This window comes from Babesia microti, chromosome III (assembly GCF_000691945.2).
Source record: "Babesia microti strain RI chromosome III, complete genome".
Taxonomy (NCBI): domain Eukaryota; phylum Apicomplexa; class Aconoidasida; order Piroplasmida; family Babesiidae; genus Babesia; species Babesia microti.
The window spans coordinates 1,260,782-1,277,856 of record NC_027207.2 but is presented as its reverse complement, the minus strand read 5'-3'; the positions used below and the strand labels follow the sequence as shown (position 1 = coordinate 1,277,856).

Sequence of the window (17,075 nt, the reverse complement as noted above, 5' to 3'; positions counted from 1 at the left end):
ATCCAACATATCGTTATAGAAATGCCCAAAAAACATTCACTTGGTGACATATCAAAACAATTTATCAAATCATCTGATGGGATTGACGTATTTAAAATATTTAAAACAATCGATTTTGACACTGAAAAATTGGTAGATGATGAAGAAGTTGTGAAATCATTCAGTTTCATCGCCAAATTTTTAAACTCTACCGTAGAGGATAAACAAAAAGTTGTAGAAGACGTTGATATTTTTATTCTGAAGCACTATCTCACACATTTTGAGAATAAAATACCACCCAACGCCTGTAATTCATTTTTTAAACCATTAGAACAACAAGCTACAACATGTAAGGCTAGAGATATACTTTATTTACTAAATTTGGATACTGACATATAAAAAAATTTTGGAAGTCTTTCTAGACAAAATTTTTCCTATAAAAATGAAGAAAAAGAATCTTGTAGATTTTATTCAACACGAAACCGTATCTAATTTCTCAATTCAAAGCGATCACTAAATGTGAGTGATTTATACAATTAATAGAATGTAAAATTTTGTAAATTGGAAATAAATTTACATATAGTAAAATGTACTATAGGCGAATAAAAGCAAATATTTTCAACTTTCAAATGAAAAGTTTTAAATACAAAAATAGTTAATGAGGCAGATTCAACTCGTGTGTCTCATTGTACATGTCGTAGGGTATCCAGTGCAGCTTATCCGCATCTGCAATACGGGTTTTCACGCTACTCTCCCCCTTCAATTTCTCTAGCAACTGTTCATTGGCAATTATTATCGGCTCGCCACTGGATAAGGTATGTAACAATCCCCTCTCCTCCAGGCACGCTACTATATCCGCCCCTTCAAAACATGTCATTGAAGATATTTCCTATATAAAATAATGAATAGAAGTAAATTTTAGTTTTTTTTCGTAAAAATAGAAATTTAATAAGGAAATTAAATACTTATAGCTGTAAACAATTTCAATTCAAAAAACAAAATTCATTTACTCAAAGAAATCTTTGTACACGTAATATGCAAAAATAGAACCGTTGATGATGGGGTTGTGCCACGATTGCCGCAATATATTACAAAACTATCCAGGGTAGTTACATACCTGGATAGAATACTGATTGACACTTTCATCTCTTAGTATATCATACAGACACTTCCCCCAGTAGGACATGTATGAAGCTTTGCCCAGATCTGATAATGGACGCTCAGGCGTCCCAACCTTTTTTTCCTTTCTGGAAAGCAGGTAGCTAAAACAAATCAGAAATTTACCATAACCCTTCCTCTGGTGCTAAATCATATTAATTACTCACTTGAGGCAGACACAATAGACATGACACATTATTTTTACTATGCTTTTCTTTGGAAAAATAACCAGTAATGTGATAACCTACATAAATGCCCTTGTACCATTATCATCATACTCTGTCAATATGTAATACAGGAACAGATTGACAGTGTGTCTCAAACTCTTGTGATCAAGGAACAATTTTGATAGATAGCATAAATTCTCACAATAGACGCGATTAAGAGATCCATCAACTTCAAACATGGAAATTTTACCATCTCTAAAATCAATTGCTGTTTTTACCTATAAATCTCATTTCCAGGAGGATGTCTTATTTCACACCTGACAATATGTCTATTCATCTCAGTTTCATATCTGTATAAGTTTGTTGGGTATACCTGAAAAAGTTGAGACAAAATTCGCAGATATACAAAACATCCAAATTTTGATAATCTTTAGGATAGGGAGAAAAGTACCATGTATCCACTAAGTGTTTACCCAGTTTAATCTTCAAAATGGTCTTAAGTTTGGTATTATTCTCATGCTCTCTGAGATATTCCGCATCCATTCCTGAATTTATTGCCGTATACCTCCATGGTGAGATTCGCTACCGTCATTTTCGATACGCAAAATCTTGCCCTCTTCAGGTTCATCTTCCAGAGACCTCAAATCTACCCAGGGAATCCAACAATCCAACCTACGATCCAGCCCTTGCCAATGTATATAGTAATCAAAATCTGACGCGTCTAATTGATCGAATTTAGTTTGAATCAACTCTACTCCGGTTCTGGGCCTGTATAAAAATACACTACAACCTTGCATGTATGATGGAACACATCTTCCAGGTATCGTCTGACTTATCATGCCCCCAAAGGGTTAAATGTGGCGGATAAGCATTGGGGAACTGGATAAACTATGTCTCACCATCAAGGAATGATTTTCAAAAGCCTTAGAATTTACACCCCCCGGGGGTATCTTCCCCTTTCCGCCCATAACAACTATTTTTAGGGGATACTATTTCTGCAAAAGTATTTGGTATACACAGTGAGACTAAAATAAAATTGAAAATCATGTACTGCCTCAGCCCATAATATTGCCACGCGATGCTGCATCAACCATCTGGGGGCAGGTCATTTTAACTACGGTGCCATAACCCATATCGCAAAGCCCCTTGTGCACATCTTCCAACTATATTAGCATACAATTACCATTTTATTATTTGTTACTATACACAAGCTGCTACCAGGAGCTAGATTTTCTGGTAGAAACCTTTTCAAATATATATTAGCCACACTTTCAATTTGCTCATTTGTTACTTTCGACATCTGAATATGAATTTCGTTAAAAAATAATAATAATTTAAACGCAAAATATTTTAATTTGTGGGCAACTAATCAGTTACATATTAAATTACCGATTGCTTATTATCACATTCACATAATATACATTTAATAATTTTGATTTTTATAATTAATGGATCACTTTAAATTAAAATTTCACAGTATTATATTCTTATTCATTGAAACAATAAATTTTAATAATACAATTTAACAAAATAACGTATACACAACTATAGAGATTATTGCACAACATAACGGAACAATACATGCATTAAAACAGGCATCGTGTAGGATAAAGAGTTTTGTTGTACGTAATTTGCCATTTTAGTATCTAAGCTTTGGATAATTACCTTATCTAATAGTATCTGTGAGTAATAATGTGGCAATCCCTTCAGCGAATTAACCATGGTCTGGTAAGCGTGATCGGTTAGTGTTTCCTCCTTATCCACTATGGAGAACGCTACGGAAGCCTTAGCTATATCTATATTCTCTAGTAGCGTTTTAATGTTTGGTTTGTAGCGTATGTAATCGTTTACAACCTTTAAAGCCTGAGTAAATACATGTGCCTACTTCAATTATGTTCACAGCATGTGGGATATGTAAATGCAATTCCCCTTCTAAGGCATTGTAGGACATATTGCAGCCGTAAGAGTAGCCACCTCCACGAATCAAACGGTATAGAGGACCTATATAAATACAATATAGGTTTTTTAATTATGCCGAAAATTTGAAATTTATAGACTTATTCTGTAATTCTTATTTATACAGCAATTTGATTTGTTTATTATTTTCGTTAGAATATTCATCAGCGTTAACATTCGTATGTGGAATGCATTTAATGAATCTACAATAAACTATAAATATGTAGTGATCTGGATTGTAATTAATTTAAATTTTATCCAAAATTTAAATTCATTAATAACACATACCTTCCACCATAGACATCAATTCAGTTAGTATATACAGGGCCGGTAGTTCGGGATGATCATAACCCACAGGTCCATCAATAATTAAGTTCAGGTGAGAAACGCTAATTGAAGTTGAACCGCAAATGATACCACTATAATTCAAATATTTTTCCAAATGATCATACATGTAAACCATGTTAAAATGTTTTCTTATATTATCAATTGTAACAATAGCGGGACTAGTATCTAATTCCACATCAGAATCTTTAGTACCTGAATATATCTTGAACCATGGATCTAGCCAATCACTAGGCAATTTTCTATATTGGCAAATTATCTGCACCAGCATATTTGAGGGGATGAATATCTTTTTGCACAACCCCAATAGATCTGTACTTGATAGGGGTTGCTGTAAAAAATTTTCTTGTTGTGCTATCCCACATCTGTTAGATATACACTCATATTTGTAACGATGAGATGTTGTCAGCTGATTTAGGAGCGTCTGCGCAGATGATTTTTTCTTGGTGCACCTCTTTTTAAGCACTTCCACTTGCTGTTTCAGCCTATCTTCTGGCAGATGTAATTGAGAATCTGGTGATATTATCGAGTGTAACAATGTAACGATTTGTGTGTAATGTTCCGTTGGGCCTACGATTGTTAAAGTGATAAATTGAGAAAAAGAATCGGGATTGAATCGGCTAGATGATAGACCCACATTAGCCCCGTAGTGAGTTGTACAACTTAACAGTTGTTTTGTAAACTCCTCCCTGTTGACAAATTTGCCACAAATTACACAGTCTAGATCAAATAATATATCACATAGCAACTGTACCATTTTAAATTCATTTTCACACAATCCAGAATGTTCAATGTTAAACATGACTTGAATTTGCACAAAATCTGATTCAATATCATTAAGTTGGAATGGATACTTTATTTTAACAATATCACTCAATAATCCAGTGACCACAATTTCATTATCTTCATTTTCGCAAGAAATTTGTTTGTAGTTACAGTATAGTGGCTTATTCGGCAATTTAATCTTAGATATGTCACATGGACTAACTGCATCTAATAGGTGTTTGGGTGGCCCATTTGAATTTGAATTTAGCAATTGTTCTATATATTCAGTGATTCTTTCAAGGTTTTCCTTGCCAAATTTTTCTATCTGAAGCTGCTCCAATTCCTCCTCTTCTTTCTCAATTCTCTTGCCTTCTTCAGTAGATGGCACGCCAATGCATACACAATTATGATTGTTTATGAACCACTTTTGAAGCAATTCTTTCCAAAAACTTTCTGGCTTGTTTTTGACAAATTCGTTGTAACCAACTTCCTTAACCATCGTGCATAAATCATTGGGGTTATTGCTATATATTATGTATTCAATTAAGACATCAATTATTGCTTCGTGTAGACAAGTTTCCATTTCCCTTAGGTAATTAATTCTGGCTCTCTCAATCAATGTCTCCATCCTAATCATGTCGAAAGGCTGTTGTGCTATCTCACTAATTAAATTCATTACAGCCTGTTTTGCTTGGTTGATTTTTTTGACGGGCGTATCCTTTAAGTGTAACGAAAAATTTGTAGATTTGAACAAATCAAAATCAAATTCTACTGCGCTTCCCCAAGGGTCATCGATATGTACCAATTTTGACTCCAATGGCGATGTTGCTGAGTCGACAAGATATGAACCCAATATATTGATGGCGTAGATTAACTGGAATTCATTCCATTTGGGACCACGCCATGAAATACTGACTTTTCCATATTCATCATCATCTGAAGGATACTTAATTGTTTTGGTTATTGATTGTTTAAGTTGTTGAATATTCTTATCATCGTCTGACCAAGGCTTTATGGTTTTTGGCGATTGCAGTATATTTGTTTCTATTTGGCTAATAGCTGACAGTATCAAATTATCATCGTATATCCCTCCTAGAAAGCACAGAGATAAATTATCATACCTGTAAAACTTGCTATGATATTCACGAACTCTACAAATTGTAGTATCTCTCAAATCAGCTAACTTACCCCCCGTATTGCGCTTGTAACTGCTATTACCTGGGTATAACATATCTAGCAATGTATGAGTCATCAAATCTTCTTGCGTGTGTTCTCTTGATTTCATTTCGCAATATACAACACCTGAATTTTTCCCTTTATTATTTACATAATGCACATCCGTCATAAATCCATCTTCACTTAGGACTGGCTGTAAAATGTGGTCCATATAAATGGGCAATATTTGTAAAGTGCCTTCCAATCCTGCAGTTGTTAGAGTGTAACATGTGTGATCAACTGCAGTCCATGCATTTGTGCCTATTGACAAGCATTTGCTGGAAATCATATCCAGTATTCCGCGATCTGGGTAATTCTTACTGCCTAAAAAAATCAAATGTTCCAAAGTATGTGGCAGTCCTTCATCAGTATCCGCTTCAGTTGGTATTATATAGAAGGAGTAGACTAATGGGCAACTGTAATTTCCTATAAAAATTCTAACACCAGACGTTTTTGATTTATATTCATTTAATCGTAAGTGTTTGGTAGTAACTGTGGTTAATAGTTCAAAATTTTCCATCCTGCGATACAGGGTTATACTATTATTAGTATATACTAAATAACACTACATATGTCGTATTTATTGTTGTGTTGGAGTTTTTGTCATTACAACAGGTTGTATTCTGATAGAATTTTTCAGCTAATTAGCTATAATTGTATAAACTTTGATGCTTAAATAATTATCATACCTTTAATGTTGTTAGTATTGCTTTTAGTCTTTCTAGTAGGAAATAGGAGTTAAAATTTTGTCATATTTCCAAAACAACACATTGTTTAGACACGATCTTCAAAGCTATATTTAAATTTATATGTAATTCTTAACCATTATTTACAATTGTAAAAACTCTTCTAAATCATTCCTTATCAATTATTATTTCTAAATACTCCCGTATATTCCACATGGGATATTCTACCATATGACATTGATCAGTCCATGAACCGTATAAACAATTAAACTAAAGAAATACTGTTGAAAATTAGTAAATACATAAATTTAATATATTTAACTACGTATAAAATAATCATTCAAAGACTCGTATCAGAACCAGAGGAGCCCAGTCGTCTTCACCTCCTGGTCATTGCTTTTCCTAGTCTCATCGTTTGCGATAGCCTCCCTCATCACATTTAAATTTTGTTCAGGCTTGTCTCCGCCACTCGTTACATACTCCAACTGCTTATTCAACTGCATCTTCATTGCCTTCCCGTAGACATTGGATACATTGTCAGAGAAGCAGTCCAAGCGCGCTGCGAGGGCGCATTTATTGGCTAGGTATCTAGCTGCTTTGCCCTTATTTTTAATTGAAGCCTTGCCAATGTAACTGGATTGGTATAGGAATCCATACTTGGGGGTATTAGACCGTGTCTTTAAGGCTCTAAATAGTGCCTTTTCTGCCCCAAGAATTTGTATAGTACTTGCGGGGCATTTGGCCAAATTGACTAATGATCCAGCATGGCTAATTAATCGACCAGATAAATAGTCACCAAGTAATTCAGTCAAATTAGGTGCTGCAAATTTCATCTTATTCATCAGGTGAGCTGTTAACCTCTCTCTCATATCAGAAAGCTTTATTATAGTCTTGGTAATATTTAGAATGTTTAACATATCCCCTTCAGTAATTTCCTGTCCCATGGATTGTGCACTGGCTTTAATAATGTTATTAGCAACATCCTCTGAAACAAATTGAAGTAGCGGCGTGTAATCTTCTAGTGCATCAAACTTTTCCCTAAACTGGATAAACTGAATAACATTGGAGTATGTTTTGTGGTCTTCAATAATCTTGTTTAGTTCAGGAAAATGCCAGCCGTACCACTCCCTTACCCGCATGGCAAAAGTGTTTAAATTCTTTTCCACAGATTCAAGAGTGGCTACAATATTGATAATGGGTTTATCATATCTTGACGGATCCTGTTTCATCTTGGATCTAGCGTAGCTATGGGCCAAACCCACTTGAAATCTCTCTATATCTAGGACGATATCTGAAAATTTGGCTATATTTTTGGATTCATAAAGCCTACACCCACGAATTAATTCCAAGCAATCGGAGTCAAATTTCATGTTAAACCCCTTATTTGACAAGCTCTTACCGAGCCCTGGTTCTATTACCGCCAGAATCATTTTCTTTGGTTGTGGAATGTTTTGTTGAAGGAATGAAACTAGTAAATCGGTGGCTTCTCCAGCTGCAATTGCAGTTATGTTTTCAAGCGCTTCGGCAGAACTCTTGAAAGGTTGGAAGGCGACAAAATTTACCATCTTTGAAAATAAACTCTCATTTTTAACTAATTCCTCTATTGATCCATCATTCCCAATCCTGTCCCACTCTTCCACCTTGTACAATGCATACCCAGCAGCCGTTTCGTACAATAGCATCAGTGCCATGTTGCAGATATTAGTATATCATTAATTGGTTAAACTAATAAATGTTAGTGCCAGAATCAAATAGTGGAACTTTTAGACATTAGTGCTATCAATTAGTGATGATTGTGTTGCTGGTGATACCGAGTGATTGTTTGTTGTAGGGCGATACATTATATTCATAACATATAATCGCGCTAAACTTTGCAAGATCTACAATTCTAGTTATATGATACACACAAATTAATTGCACACATTTTTTAACGATCAATGTTGTGACATGGACACATTTGTTACGACATTTGAGTGCATGAAAATTAATGCTTTCAATGATGCCGGGGGGTCCACTGTATTTGATTCTGATACTCAGCAATCCAATGAATTGAAAAATTCAGCAAACTCTGCCTGCTCTGATGCCTCTAATGATGAATGCAAGGATTCATCACTCTTCACTCCCATGGAACCCAGTGCCATTTTAAAGCACGTCCAAGTACATCCACTGTCTGGCAAGGGTAATTGTATGTTTACTAGACGGCACGTAGCGGCGGGAGATGTGATATTTGTAGAGGCCCCGTTGTTTGTCATATTGCCAGATATGTACAAAGAACTTTGGGAGGTATTAACGGCAATACATGCTGAGCAGCCACTGGAACTGGCACCAATATGGCATTTGGCAGCATTAGCCTCTCTTATATTCGGAGGCATTGAGAAAAGAAAGAAGATGCTACTTAAGTGGGCTCCTGGTGGGTTTAATCATAAATATATTAGTAAAAATCAAAAAATTATTTTCATATGAAAAATTTAATGAAATTATATGATAAATTGTTTCCTTACTATAGTATATGACCTTTTAATTAATAAATAATTTTTTAAATCATTTTTAACAGAATATTTTTATTGCAAATAATCATACTTACTGACCAAATTTATATAAAAATATCAATTATGATAAACATTTAGAGGTGAAATCAATCCATCCTGATATAATCCGTGTTGCGGACAGAATCGGCGCTCTAAAAAATCGCAATGAGAATGAGCACAAACAAATGCTATACGAGTACCAGCGACTGATCCAAATGTGGCCCTGTAACGCATTTGGCCATTCACTTCACGATGAAGGGTTACTACTGTATGAGTGCATGTCTTACGTTTCACATTCTTGTGACCCTAGTTGCTGCTGGCATCATGTGGGAGATGGGAATTTTGTATTACGTGCTAGAAGGTATTTAAATCCAGGAGACGAAATAACGATATCTTATCTCTCTGAGTATGATCTCCTTTGTTCTGCTGATGGTATTTTGCGGCATAATTTAGTTCGAAGAGACAAACTTTCCAATTGGGCCTTCGTGTGTGAGTGTGAAAGATGCATATTACCGATTGACTATGCCCGGGGTTTCATTTGTTCAAATTGCCAAATAGGTATGTCTTATAGTATTTATTGTTAGACGAACGAAAACCCAGATAAAATCCACTCAATATATGACTATTACTGACAAGTTTTCCCATACGTGTGTATCTTTATATTTACTCTAGCCCCCAATTCCTTAACCTAAAATTTTACCCGCATCATCCTGTTATTAACTCTATCTTACATATTATAAGCTTTAGTACTGATAAATCTCTAAATATATTGAAATTGCCTTATCTTACATTATTTTACTCTTTTATGAAATTTTTGGGAACAATACATTTCGTTGTTAGTTCCAAAACCACACTGCGAGACCATGTAACACTAAATGACCACTCTGCTTGAATATTGGGATTTGATAAAATTTCGAAATATTTCTCAAATAAACCAAATACAAGAGCACACAATTTACTGTGCAAAATGTATACAATTTTCTATGTGACTCATTTGTGTCTTATGATGAATGAAATTTCACTAACAACCATTTAGTCCACTATAAACAGTACATATTAACTTTGATACTGACATCCAGTTGCGGTACTGTATCGCACTTATGATACGTGATTACAGTAGCTTATGGCAGTTTAAACACTAGCATAGGCGCAAGGGGTAATATGGGCTATATCGCTGGTTTATCGATTTGGACTAGTGCAACACCCCAATCCAGTATATTATATGTGTTTCAATGAATATTTATTAAATATGTCCCGCCGCCAATGTAACATAGTCACTATATATACACCTTTAGATAGACTCGTCATCCGTTCAATATCCATGATTAAATGATAAAAACAGACTCCACCAACATTCACCAATAATTTAGGCACCGTATACATTCAAAACGACGAATCTTCCAAGTGCAATTCGTGCCATCGCAAATTATCCGCAGAGCAATTTGCTGAGTGTCTCAAATTTGATGAAGACTATAGGAATCGCGTTAATTCAATAAATAAGAACGACTACAACGACGTAATCCAGGTGTATGAAAGTAATTAATTGTTTAATTTCAGGGGCACAAGACATTTTTAAGCAGCATTGGATAATATATACCCTGGAGTCGTATATGTATGAGCATTTTGCCAAGAATTCCCTTTCCGACCGTATAATGCAAATGCAAATAAGTCGTATTGCCTATATTGAGAAAGTAAGTATTTTTAAAACTCTTTTCACCTTTAAGGAAACTGTGTAAAGTTAATATAGGCATTTGGAGGCGCGACTTACACTGCTGCTTTCATATTTGAGGAACTTGGAGACGTAATAGCATCCAGTATCGGATTTGATTTTGAAGCTAAATCAACGGATGTTATTGAAGAATATAGCAAGCAAGTTTATTTTTATGTAGGAGCATGATGGCAAAGTATTACTACCGTTCTGCTGCGTTATTGCAGGTGCTTTGTGGCTCAAGCCATGACTACTTCCTATCAGTGTACAATAAGATGAACTTGATAAGGGGGTCCCTAAGAGCTTAAAGGCTACAGATTTAGGTTTAAGGTATTAATTTTTTAAAAAATTGTAAATGTGTACTAGTTACCGGATCAAGTATTAGTGATAGTGGGCAAGTAACATACTGTATGGTGTAAATTATGTATATAATTCTTTCTATAATGGCATTAAATATCAAACCACCTCCTAGCAACAGTCTTAAAAACAAATGACGTAAAGCAACAAAATGATACTTGGTGATTTATGTGATTATCTACTCAGCTTTGTAACATTTAAGCTGAACAATGAGTTCAAGAATGCATGTATGGATGCACAAATCATTCGACTAAACTGTTCACTAAAAGAATATCTCGAATTGTATGGCCTATTCAAACGGTCACTTTACGGAAAATGTCATTCCACAACATTTGTTGATTCACCCGAGAAGAGGTAATCGCATTTGTGACTTAGGGAATACTGGGACAAGTGCAATCACTTGTCCATTAGGGCAGCCAAGAAAATGTACATTGACCTAGTTAATTCGCTGAAGCTTAAGTATGATACTGGGCTATCGGTAAACAAATTATTTCAAATAGCACTTTGGATCCATCAGCAAGATGAATATAAATGATGATATGGACAGCAGTAATCCACTCTACATTTTTCAACTGGTCAATACTGGAGACATTAGCAAATTGTCTGAACTTCTAAATGGTAATATAATATATATACATAGAAAGGCCTTCGCTTATATCTACAAAAGGTGATGATGGGATGACACTTTTACATTTAGCATCGGACAGAGATCATGTTGATATAGTTAAACTTTTATTGGAATTTGGAATGGACGTGAATGTAAAGGACAATTTTGGAGATTCACCTCTTGACGTGGCAAATATTGCTAATTCGCAAAATTGCATCGATTTATTGGTATTGCATGGGGGAGTAGCGAACAATACGACCCACAATTGATAAATTATTCATAACTGATATTGTTACAATATAAATTAGATACTCGCCCTATTACTATTGATTTTGTGTTTGATCTGAGAATTTTTTTTCAATCAAACTAGGTAAAGGGCCACATCATCAACACCCCAAGATATTTCGCACGGGTCTGTATCTTTGTTTAGTGTACTAGAAAATGATATCATCAGCGAATCTAAATGACACAAATTGTACCCTCGGTATGTGCAAATGTTACATCGAGTGAAACAGATATCCTATCTGGATATTGCTGCCCACATACATCAATGCCATCACTTTTGCAATTCATTGAAAAGTCCTCGCACCATTTGTAGGTGTCTAGTTACTGAGTGCTTACCTGTCCATACAATTTTGTTGTTTACGGCCAAAATAATGGATTGACCCAACCATTTATCAAAAAAGTGGACCCTAGCAGTCAACCTAGCTAGTGTATGCTGTGGCAATGAGTTGTAGTACCTAATAGCTTCTCCATGTGCCAATTTGCAAAATCCACCCAAAAAGATATCTCCTGAGTTGCCACATTGTGATGTCTTCTAATTTATTAGAACATTTACATTTGGCGTCCAAAGTTGCGATTCGTTATCCTGAAACGTATCAAATGAATGTAGTTGCCTGTGTAAGAAGTGTAGGATTTATTAGAATGAAGATTATTAGATTTTTAATTTCGATGCTCATAACATTTTGAAATCAACATGGTGAATCATGTTGATTTATTGGGTAAAACAATCATAGTGATTGTGAGTGAATACCATTGTTTGACGTGGTTACTGGTAAGTGAATCAGTCGAGAATAAATTTTTGTAAGTTAAATGCGATAGCAATTCGAGAGAATTAGGGGAGAATGATATTATTTCTCTGGTTTCAGATCTAATTAGCAATTTATTATCGTATTCCTTAATAACTATATTACCAGATTCGCCATAACGTCTGAATTCCAGAGAATCCAGAGACAAATGGCAGAATGCATTAACAATTATAACTGCATACAATATTGCACACCAAAATAACGCCATTACATACCATTAGACGGTATAATGGATAAGTTAAGTGACGTAACTAATTGGGTGGGATCATAACTGTATACCCTACATACTAATGATGTTGCCACGAAATGTTATACAGGGTGTATATTGCAACAATATTTTGTATATTTGTTAAAAATATCGCAGCTACTCATGATTATGGCATGTGATACTTGATTTAGGTCCAGTGGACCTCCCCGATGGAGTTCAACTTCAACTTGGTTACAAAAATGTGAACATATTTCCTACACACAATCATTTCACTAGTGTGTCTAGAAAAATAATCCACAATGGAGGTATCAGGCCCAGTTCAGATGTTGGAAAGCCCTTAGAAACGTCCAGTGCCACGATCGATAATCAAGATAGTACAGAGACGATAGGCAACACAAATCAAACCCCTTGGATCACAGAGATAACACCTAATGTTGAATGGATGACCAAAGTCCTAGCTACCCTTGGATTCACAAATCCACCAAGTATGAATCGTTGTCAAGACTTGAATGACAGCCTAAAAATTAAATGTATAGAGGAAGGTAACCTACACAAATATACAGTGTTAACGGAACTGAAGAATATTTTTGAAACTTCAAACGAAATTTTACTTCTAAATATGAGAATTTTGTACGGCGGAAAGTATTAAATTATTAATCCAGACATGCAAATAAGGCACTCACTAGACTAAACACAATATCTCTAAAACCACAAAATAGACAACTCTTGTAAGCAAAATGGCTAATTCAGACTTTTACTTGGATCAAGCGCAGTAAAATGTTGTGTCATATAGATAATATATTTTTATTTGATGCGGGATAGCTTACCCGATAAAACTAGGTGGCTAGCCCAGTCGGTGTTATCAAAACTAACCGATTTACCCGTGGCAAGTAACATTGCAGATTTTCGCACTGGTGGTTATGGTCATATAAACATATTAATCCCCAGCGTGAAACGGGTTAGGTCGGCTGATCGTTACATTGCGTCGCTCATATAAAAACCAAATTTCTAATGTAACGATAAAGGTAACATATATCGACAATGGGAATAACCGTACCATTGACAAGGTACTAGTAATTCACATGTAAAAAAATTAATTTTACGCAAATTTGAAATATATTCTAGCGCTACCAAAATCTCAAAGCATTCCTTAGAGGCTTATAGTATGATTCTTCCTGCCAAAACATCCTAGGTTTCTTTCCACTGCCCTTGACTTCATTGTAGCGATATGGCCTCCACTTGTCAAAGTCGATCTTCTTCTTCCTTGTGGCCCAATATCCGTGCCGATGATACCACTTATACTTGTTTACAATGAAAATCCCTAGATCAATGCTTATATTTACTTTTCCTGAACAACTTGCGGCTGAATAGAATAGTTAGATCTTTGAATGCATGTACTATGAATTGCAACTGTCCGATAAGCCCGCCGACGCACGGGTTGAACATTTGTGACTTTGAAGATATATAGTTGTATTGTGATAATAAAAGTAGTATCAATGTAGAGTTAAAATAATTCAATTTCGATAATAGCCATATAACCAATCACTCGAGTTATATGTTATATGTAGATTATTACTCCCTAATCTAGTGTACAAATTAGGTCATACAAAGAATAAATTTCAGGACAAATTTCAAGAATGTATGAGATCTAAGATTTAATTTATCATTTAATTTTGTAGAGGACAAACTTAACGCTCTCCACGTCACTCAAATGCAGTAAGTTGATAAAGTAATCAGCTTGCTTTTTCACATCTTCGATGGTCAAGGATGTGTAATGGGGTCCCGTAGTATCCCCCAGCGCCTGTTGCTGGTTCACAATATAATGCTTCACTAATAAAGAAAGTATGCTAACAACCGTTTTTACAAAGTTGTCAAATGTAAGTTTGCTATCTGCTATCAATTCCCTAACATAATTGCCGCTCATGTGATCAGGTACCACCCCAAAATCACATACAAATCTAATCATAGCAGAGCTGGACATGGACATTTCATTCATCTTACGATTCTTCTCTGATAATTTGCCATATGAGCTAGAATCTTCACTATGTTTGCCAGCTATGTTGGTTATATAATGGTTGAATATAAGCTGCAACGCGTCCAAATCGATTCGCTGAGAAACGTCGCCTGGCAGACGCTTGTTTAGATATTTGTATAGATCGCTAACCATTAGCCTAGCATCTACCTCCTTAACTTGTACCTCTCCGTCGACGATCAAAGCCCTGTTTTGAAATTCTTGGGTATAAAACAAATTTTGGTATAAGGGTACAAAATGATAATTGCAAAAATGATGAAATGATACTAGTCGTGAGGGATGATCACTTTCCAAGATTTTTGGATTATTGCTTGCTAGCACATAAAGCAAGTTTATGTAGGCTAACTCGCGTAAAAATGCGATCCAAAGAAATTCTGGAATTACCCTAACAAATCCCTCCCTTTTAACTTCCTGGTTTTTTCCATTTACATTGTTGACCAATTCATTGGAGAATCTATTAAAAAGCCACTTCAGTCTGGGCACATTGAGTTGCAGATTTATATCAATTTTCAAGTCAATTACCAAATTGATCATGTTGATCCAGTTTACAGGAGCATAAAATTTGAATAGTTCAAATGTAGCACGATTTAATCGTGGTGATGATTTTAGTACGTTAAAGACTGTGGTATGGATATCATAAACCCCACTCTTAACCCAAAATTTCGATACTATACCATCTATTTTCCTAGATGCGCTATCGCAGGTTTGATCACTTTGCTTGCCACTAACTGCGATTCTACGCTGTAACAGCCTCGTTAGTTTCGGAGCATTTATGTTTGTAATAGTTTCTTTATCGTAATGTAGCAGTGTGTCATCTACTGGAAATGGCCTACTCTTTATTTCATCGAGCTTAGATTTCATGAGGTCGAATTTGTTTTTGATTACAACTTCTTGAGTCTTTATTATAGACTCTTTGGCGTTCAAATCACTACTGATCCTATTGAGGTTAATCTCGCCACAGATAAATTTAATCAACTCGTTAATCCTCATGGCAACGTCATGACGATGCAATTTACTCAATTCATCGCTGATGTTTTTATATGTCAATATGAAATTACTGAGTGATGTTATGTCATTTATTTCAATACTATCCAGGGACTTAACCAAGCTCATAAGCAATTCCGTTTTAGAGTTGTACATGTCCTGGTAGTCATTGGATAAGTTCTGGTGCATCTTGTCAATGATACTGGTCTTCAATGTCATTAGGTCGTACTTTTTGGAGCCAATATTGTATATTTGTTGCCTTAGTTTCACTATAATCTTATCAAGTACTTCATTTAAATTGTTTGAAGTGATAATTTGTTCGCACTCATCCAATTTACCTTCACCTATCATTTTTTCAACTGAGTGCGATATTTCGTCAAAAGTTAACGTCTTTATTGAGTTATTGTATTGTTCCAAATTGATTATGTTAAATGTAACTGGCGAACCGTATACATCATTACCATCCAACAAAACCCTAAGCATAGGATTATCATTTGAAGTAATTGAATAAACAATTAGGTATGTGCCATCCATATTATCAGTTATATGTTTAATATATACTCCATTATGTACTTTAACCGATACGTTATGGAATCCGTGAGGTATTATCATGTTGTTTGAGTCCCTAATTTGGAGTGTAATTTTATTATATATTGTAGAAGAGTTTTTAGGAGTTATTAGAGATTTATCCGCGTTAATTAGTTTGCAGGCTTTAGGATCTGCTATGCCAGGGGTCACAACTATCAGGAATGGCGAACCGGCAATATCCAATCCATCAAATTTGACATTCAATATATATCTCCCGGAGCGCATGTATTTATATCGTAGAACTGATTGCTTTTGTGTTTGTTCAATGATTTCCCAATGAAAAACATCTTGAGCGCTGTGATTGTTGGTTGCCAAATTTTTTAGGTGTCCAAAGTCACCGAAAGATGGGTCTAGAGTAATGTGGTAAATGGATAATTCTTCATCTGCATTCTGGGAAAATAGTTTTATAACGCCACTTTTACCGTTCGTGAACACAGTTATTTCCTTCCAAATGCCAGCCTCTCCTTCATCAATGCGTTCACCGATACAATAACATTTGCTGGCAGGAGGGGCGTCGGTGATGGCATGTGATTTAGGGGATACAGGACTACCTATTCCGATCATCACCCAAATGCACTATGATAATATCCAATTGACTAAATATTTACGTAACTGTTAAGATATATAACTAGTGGCACGAAATAAAGATTTCCCCTACCTATACTAGACAGCCATATGCTGGGATATAGTCACGAGTCTATTAA

The 17,075-nt window shown here is 35.2% G+C and overlaps 10 protein-coding genes across 10 annotated transcripts; 4 read left to right on the top strand and 6 right to left on the bottom strand.

Moving 5' to 3' along the window:
• Nucleotides 1–21: 21 nt before the first annotated feature.
• Nucleotides 22–378, top strand: BMR1_03g03620 (hypothetical protein; the record flags this gene model as incomplete). The annotated part of the gene is made up of 1 exon (XM_012793881.1): nucleotides 22–378. The coding sequence occupies one exon, from the start codon at nucleotides 22–24 to the stop codon at nucleotides 376–378; it is 357 nt and encodes a 118-aa protein (XP_012649335.1).
• On the bottom strand, nucleotides 635–2,272 carry BMR1_03g03615 (Putative MYST-like histone acetyltransferase 1; the record flags this gene model as incomplete). The annotated part of the gene is made up of 9 exons (XM_021482180.1): nucleotides 635–868; nucleotides 1,097–1,282; nucleotides 1,305–1,381; nucleotides 1,402–1,559; nucleotides 1,583–1,654; nucleotides 1,678–1,849; nucleotides 1,870–2,072; nucleotides 2,095–2,183; nucleotides 2,204–2,272. 9 exons carry the CDS (start codon nucleotides 2,270–2,272, stop codon nucleotides 635–637), a joined length of 1,260 nt encoding a protein of 419 aa, XP_021338728.1.
• Nucleotides 2,360–6,105, bottom strand: BMR1_03g03610 (Uncharacterized protein C05D11.1; the record flags this gene model as incomplete). The annotated part of the gene is made up of 5 exons (XM_021482179.1): nucleotides 2,360–2,467; nucleotides 2,488–2,604; nucleotides 2,970–3,167; nucleotides 3,190–3,305; nucleotides 3,549–6,105. 5 exons carry the CDS (start codon nucleotides 6,103–6,105, stop codon nucleotides 2,360–2,362), a joined length of 3,096 nt encoding a protein of 1,031 aa, XP_021338727.1.
• BMR1_03g03605 (NOP56, nucleolar protein 56) lies at nucleotides 6,625–7,962 on the bottom strand (the record flags this gene model as incomplete). The annotated part of the gene is made up of 1 exon (XM_012793878.1): nucleotides 6,625–7,962. The coding sequence occupies one exon, from the start codon at nucleotides 7,960–7,962 to the stop codon at nucleotides 6,625–6,627; it is 1,338 nt and encodes a 445-aa protein (XP_012649332.1).
• BMR1_03g03600 (SET domain protein, putative (SET7)) lies at nucleotides 8,219–10,815 on the top strand (the record flags this gene model as incomplete). The annotated part of the gene is made up of 7 exons (XM_021482178.1): nucleotides 8,219–8,681; nucleotides 8,899–9,231; nucleotides 9,253–9,357; nucleotides 10,170–10,334; nucleotides 10,357–10,490; nucleotides 10,547–10,668; nucleotides 10,689–10,815. The coding sequence occupies 7 exons, from the start codon at nucleotides 8,219–8,221 to the stop codon at nucleotides 10,813–10,815; spliced, it is 1,449 nt and encodes a 482-aa protein (XP_021338726.1).
• BMR1_03g03595 (Acyl-CoA-binding domain-containing protein 6) lies at nucleotides 11,016–11,740 on the top strand (the record flags this gene model as incomplete). Its single annotated transcript, XM_012793876.1, has 4 exons — nucleotides 11,016–11,218; nucleotides 11,240–11,342; nucleotides 11,365–11,482; nucleotides 11,505–11,740. The coding sequence occupies 4 exons, from the start codon at nucleotides 11,016–11,018 to the stop codon at nucleotides 11,738–11,740; spliced, it is 660 nt and encodes a 219-aa protein (XP_012649330.1).
• Nucleotides 11,741–11,832: 92 nt separating this feature from the next.
• On the bottom strand, nucleotides 11,833–12,767 carry BMR1_03g03590 (conserved Plasmodium protein, unknown function; the record flags this gene model as incomplete). The annotated part of the gene is given in 5 exon segments (XM_021482177.1): nucleotides 11,833–11,930; nucleotides 11,951–12,073; nucleotides 12,093–12,288; nucleotides 12,310–12,367; nucleotides 12,505–12,767. The coding sequence occupies 5 exon segments, from the start codon at nucleotides 12,765–12,767 to the stop codon at nucleotides 11,833–11,835; spliced, it is 738 nt and encodes a 245-aa protein (XP_021338725.1).
• BMR1_03g03585 (conserved Plasmodium protein, unknown function) lies at nucleotides 12,866–13,764 on the top strand (the record flags this gene model as incomplete). Its single annotated transcript, XM_021482176.1, has 6 exons — nucleotides 12,866–12,938; nucleotides 12,959–13,309; nucleotides 13,331–13,409; nucleotides 13,430–13,495; nucleotides 13,518–13,539; nucleotides 13,561–13,764. 6 exons carry the CDS (start codon nucleotides 12,866–12,868, stop codon nucleotides 13,762–13,764), a joined length of 795 nt encoding a protein of 264 aa, XP_021338724.1.
• Nucleotides 13,895–14,213, bottom strand: BMR1_03g03580 (conserved Plasmodium protein, unknown function; the record flags this gene model as incomplete). The annotated part of the gene is made up of 2 exons (XM_012793873.1): nucleotides 13,895–14,088; nucleotides 14,111–14,213. 2 exons carry the CDS (start codon nucleotides 14,211–14,213, stop codon nucleotides 13,895–13,897), a joined length of 297 nt encoding a protein of 98 aa, XP_012649327.1.
• A 217-nt stretch (nucleotides 14,214–14,430) lies between these two features.
• Nucleotides 14,431–16,935, bottom strand: BMR1_03g03575 (hypothetical protein; the record flags this gene model as incomplete). Its single annotated transcript, XM_012793872.1, has 1 exon — nucleotides 14,431–16,935. One exon carries the CDS (start codon nucleotides 16,933–16,935, stop codon nucleotides 14,431–14,433), a length of 2,505 nt encoding a protein of 834 aa, XP_012649326.1.
• Nucleotides 16,936–17,075: the final 140 nt, after the last annotated feature.